General features: G+C 60.1%; 2 protein-coding genes across 2 annotated transcripts in view; one reads left to right on the forward strand and one right to left on the reverse strand.

Moving 5' to 3' along the window:
* The window catches only part of PDX1 (pancreatic and duodenal homeobox 1), an 11,374-nt gene extending 10,759 nt beyond the window's left edge, over window positions 1-615 (reverse strand). Inside the window, exon 1 of the mRNA XM_019612073.1 lies at window positions 439-615. Coding sequence (XP_019467618.1) covers window positions 439-615 — 177 coding nt within the window. The remainder of the gene's footprint in view (window positions 1-438) is intronic.
* A 536-nt stretch (window positions 616-1,151) lies between these two features.
* The window catches only part of CDX2 (caudal type homeobox 2), a 1,787-nt gene continuing 999 nt past the window's right edge, over window positions 1,152-1,939 (forward strand). The window contains exons 1-2 of the mRNA XM_010728979.3: window positions 1,152-1,624; window positions 1,831-1,938. Coding sequence (XP_010727281.2) covers window positions 1,364-1,624; window positions 1,831-1,938 — 369 coding nt within the window. The 5' untranslated portion in view covers window positions 1,152-1,363. The remainder of the gene's footprint in view (window positions 1,625-1,830; window position 1,939) is intronic.

Here is a 1,939-nt window from a genome sequence, read left to right on the forward strand (position 1 = left end):
TCTCCGTTCCGCTCGGCCACTTAGAGCCACTTAAAAGATTTTTATAACCAATTACAGTCATATAAATCATCGGCCGCTGTCGCTGCGCATTCGCTTCTGGCTCGCTGGGCTCCAGCCCGGGGAACAGGGCGTTGCAGAGGCTGCGGCCCCCACGGGCCGCCCGGTGGGACCCGGAGGTGCGAGGGCGTTCCCCCCAACCCCTCTGCCCCGGGGCCGGCGCCGCGCTCCGTTGTGATGTTAATCCCCCCACGGCCCGGCCGGGCCCTCTCCCTTTTATATGAGCAGAGCTGCTCGCTGCCCGCTTTGATATACACCTTCCTCTCCCATTGTCTCTTTTTTCTTTTTCCTTCGCGTTTTCTATTTCCAGATGTATTTACGGCTGAAAAAAAAATAATAATAATGAAAATAAAAAGGAGCGGTGACTTCCGCAGCCACAACCGACCGTGTGCCCTCCCCACCCCTCCCCCGGCCCTGTGCCCGGCGCTGCCCTCGGGCTGCGGCGTTCCCCTCGCGGGGTCGGTGCTGCTCGGCCGGGCCCTCCGCATTCAAATTGCGCCTTTGGAGCAGCGCGTATGGTAATGCGCGGGGCCGGGGGATGAAAGCGGCCGCCGCCATTTGCTCAGTAGTGGTAATTCAAACAGAATGTGGCTGTCATTAGGGCTTTGAGAAGGGTTTTTCTTTGATAAGATCTCCTTGTCCCGCATTGTTCGGGGTTGTGTTCCCCATTCAGAGGCTCTGGGAGCTCTCTCTGATCGCCCTTGTCTCCTCGCGGGGTGCTTTTGTTGTGCTCTGCGGCACTTCACCTGCACGGATTCGGCCCGAGCACCTGGGGGGGTGGGGAGGGTGGGGGGATAGGGGCTGCCTGCGGCTCCTCTTCGTGGGAAGGGGCTGCGAAGCACCGCTTCAATCAGAGCGCTCCGAGAGAGGGGGGCACGGCAGGGCCGCGCCGTCCGCTCGCGTCCCTCGGGCCTTTATTTTTGTGCGTGTTTTCTGTACGATTTTGGAACCCCACAGCTGCCCGCCGGGCCCAACGCGACGCGCTCAGCTCCCTTCTACCCCTTCTGAAACGGAGTTCCCGTCCGATCCGCGTTGCCCAGTGTGGGGCTTCACTTTTCCCCATTATTTCCCCCCCACCCCTTTTTTTTTCCCCTTTATTATCACTATTTTCTTCTTATTTTCCCCCCTTTCCTGTTGCCTTTTCTTCTTCCAAAGTTGTAAGACTTTATTCTCGCTGCAGAGCGAACCGGAATGCCACCAGAAGTATAAACCAAAGTTGTCCCTAGCAAAACGAACAGGGGTACAGCGGGGCAGGGGCTGCATTCCGGCACCATTCTGGCAGCTTTGGCAGCCCCTGGTCCGAGGGATGGTGCTCCTCTCTGGCTGCCGTTCGCGGTCTGAGGTCTGGAAGAGGCCCCGTCCCGTTCGCCCTACTCGGCCCTTTCTCTTTTGCTTTCCCAACACGGCTTTGTCCTCCGCAGTCAAAACCAGGACGAAGGACAAATACCGCGTGGTGTACACGGACCACCAGCGGCTGGAGCTGGAGAAGGAGTTCCACTACAGCCGCTACATCACCATCCGGAGGAAAGCTGAGCTGGCCTCCAGCCTGGGGCTGTCGGAGAGGCAGGTCTGTGGTGCGGCTCGGGCTGCGCGAGTTGGGATGCGCGGATCGAGTTGCGCGGGTTGGGATACGAGGGACAGAAATACGCGGGACGGAGATGCGCTGGTCGGGTTGCGCGGATTGAGATGAGCGGATCGGCCTCGCGCGCCCTCCGCGGAGCCCCGTGCATTGAGACCGACTGCCTTTTTTTTTCACTCTCCCGCACCCGGCAGGTGAAAATCTGGTTCCAGAACCGTCGGGCGAAGGAGAGGAAGATCAACAAGAAGAAGCTGCAGCAAGCGCAGCCCGGCGCCGCGGAGCCGCTCAGCCCCGCCGCCCCTC

This window comes from Meleagris gallopavo, chromosome 1, assembly GCF_000146605.3.
Source record: "Meleagris gallopavo isolate NT-WF06-2002-E0010 breed Aviagen turkey brand Nicholas breeding stock chromosome 1, Turkey_5.1, whole genome shotgun sequence".
Classification (NCBI taxonomy): domain Eukaryota; kingdom Metazoa; phylum Chordata; class Aves; order Galliformes; family Phasianidae; genus Meleagris; species Meleagris gallopavo.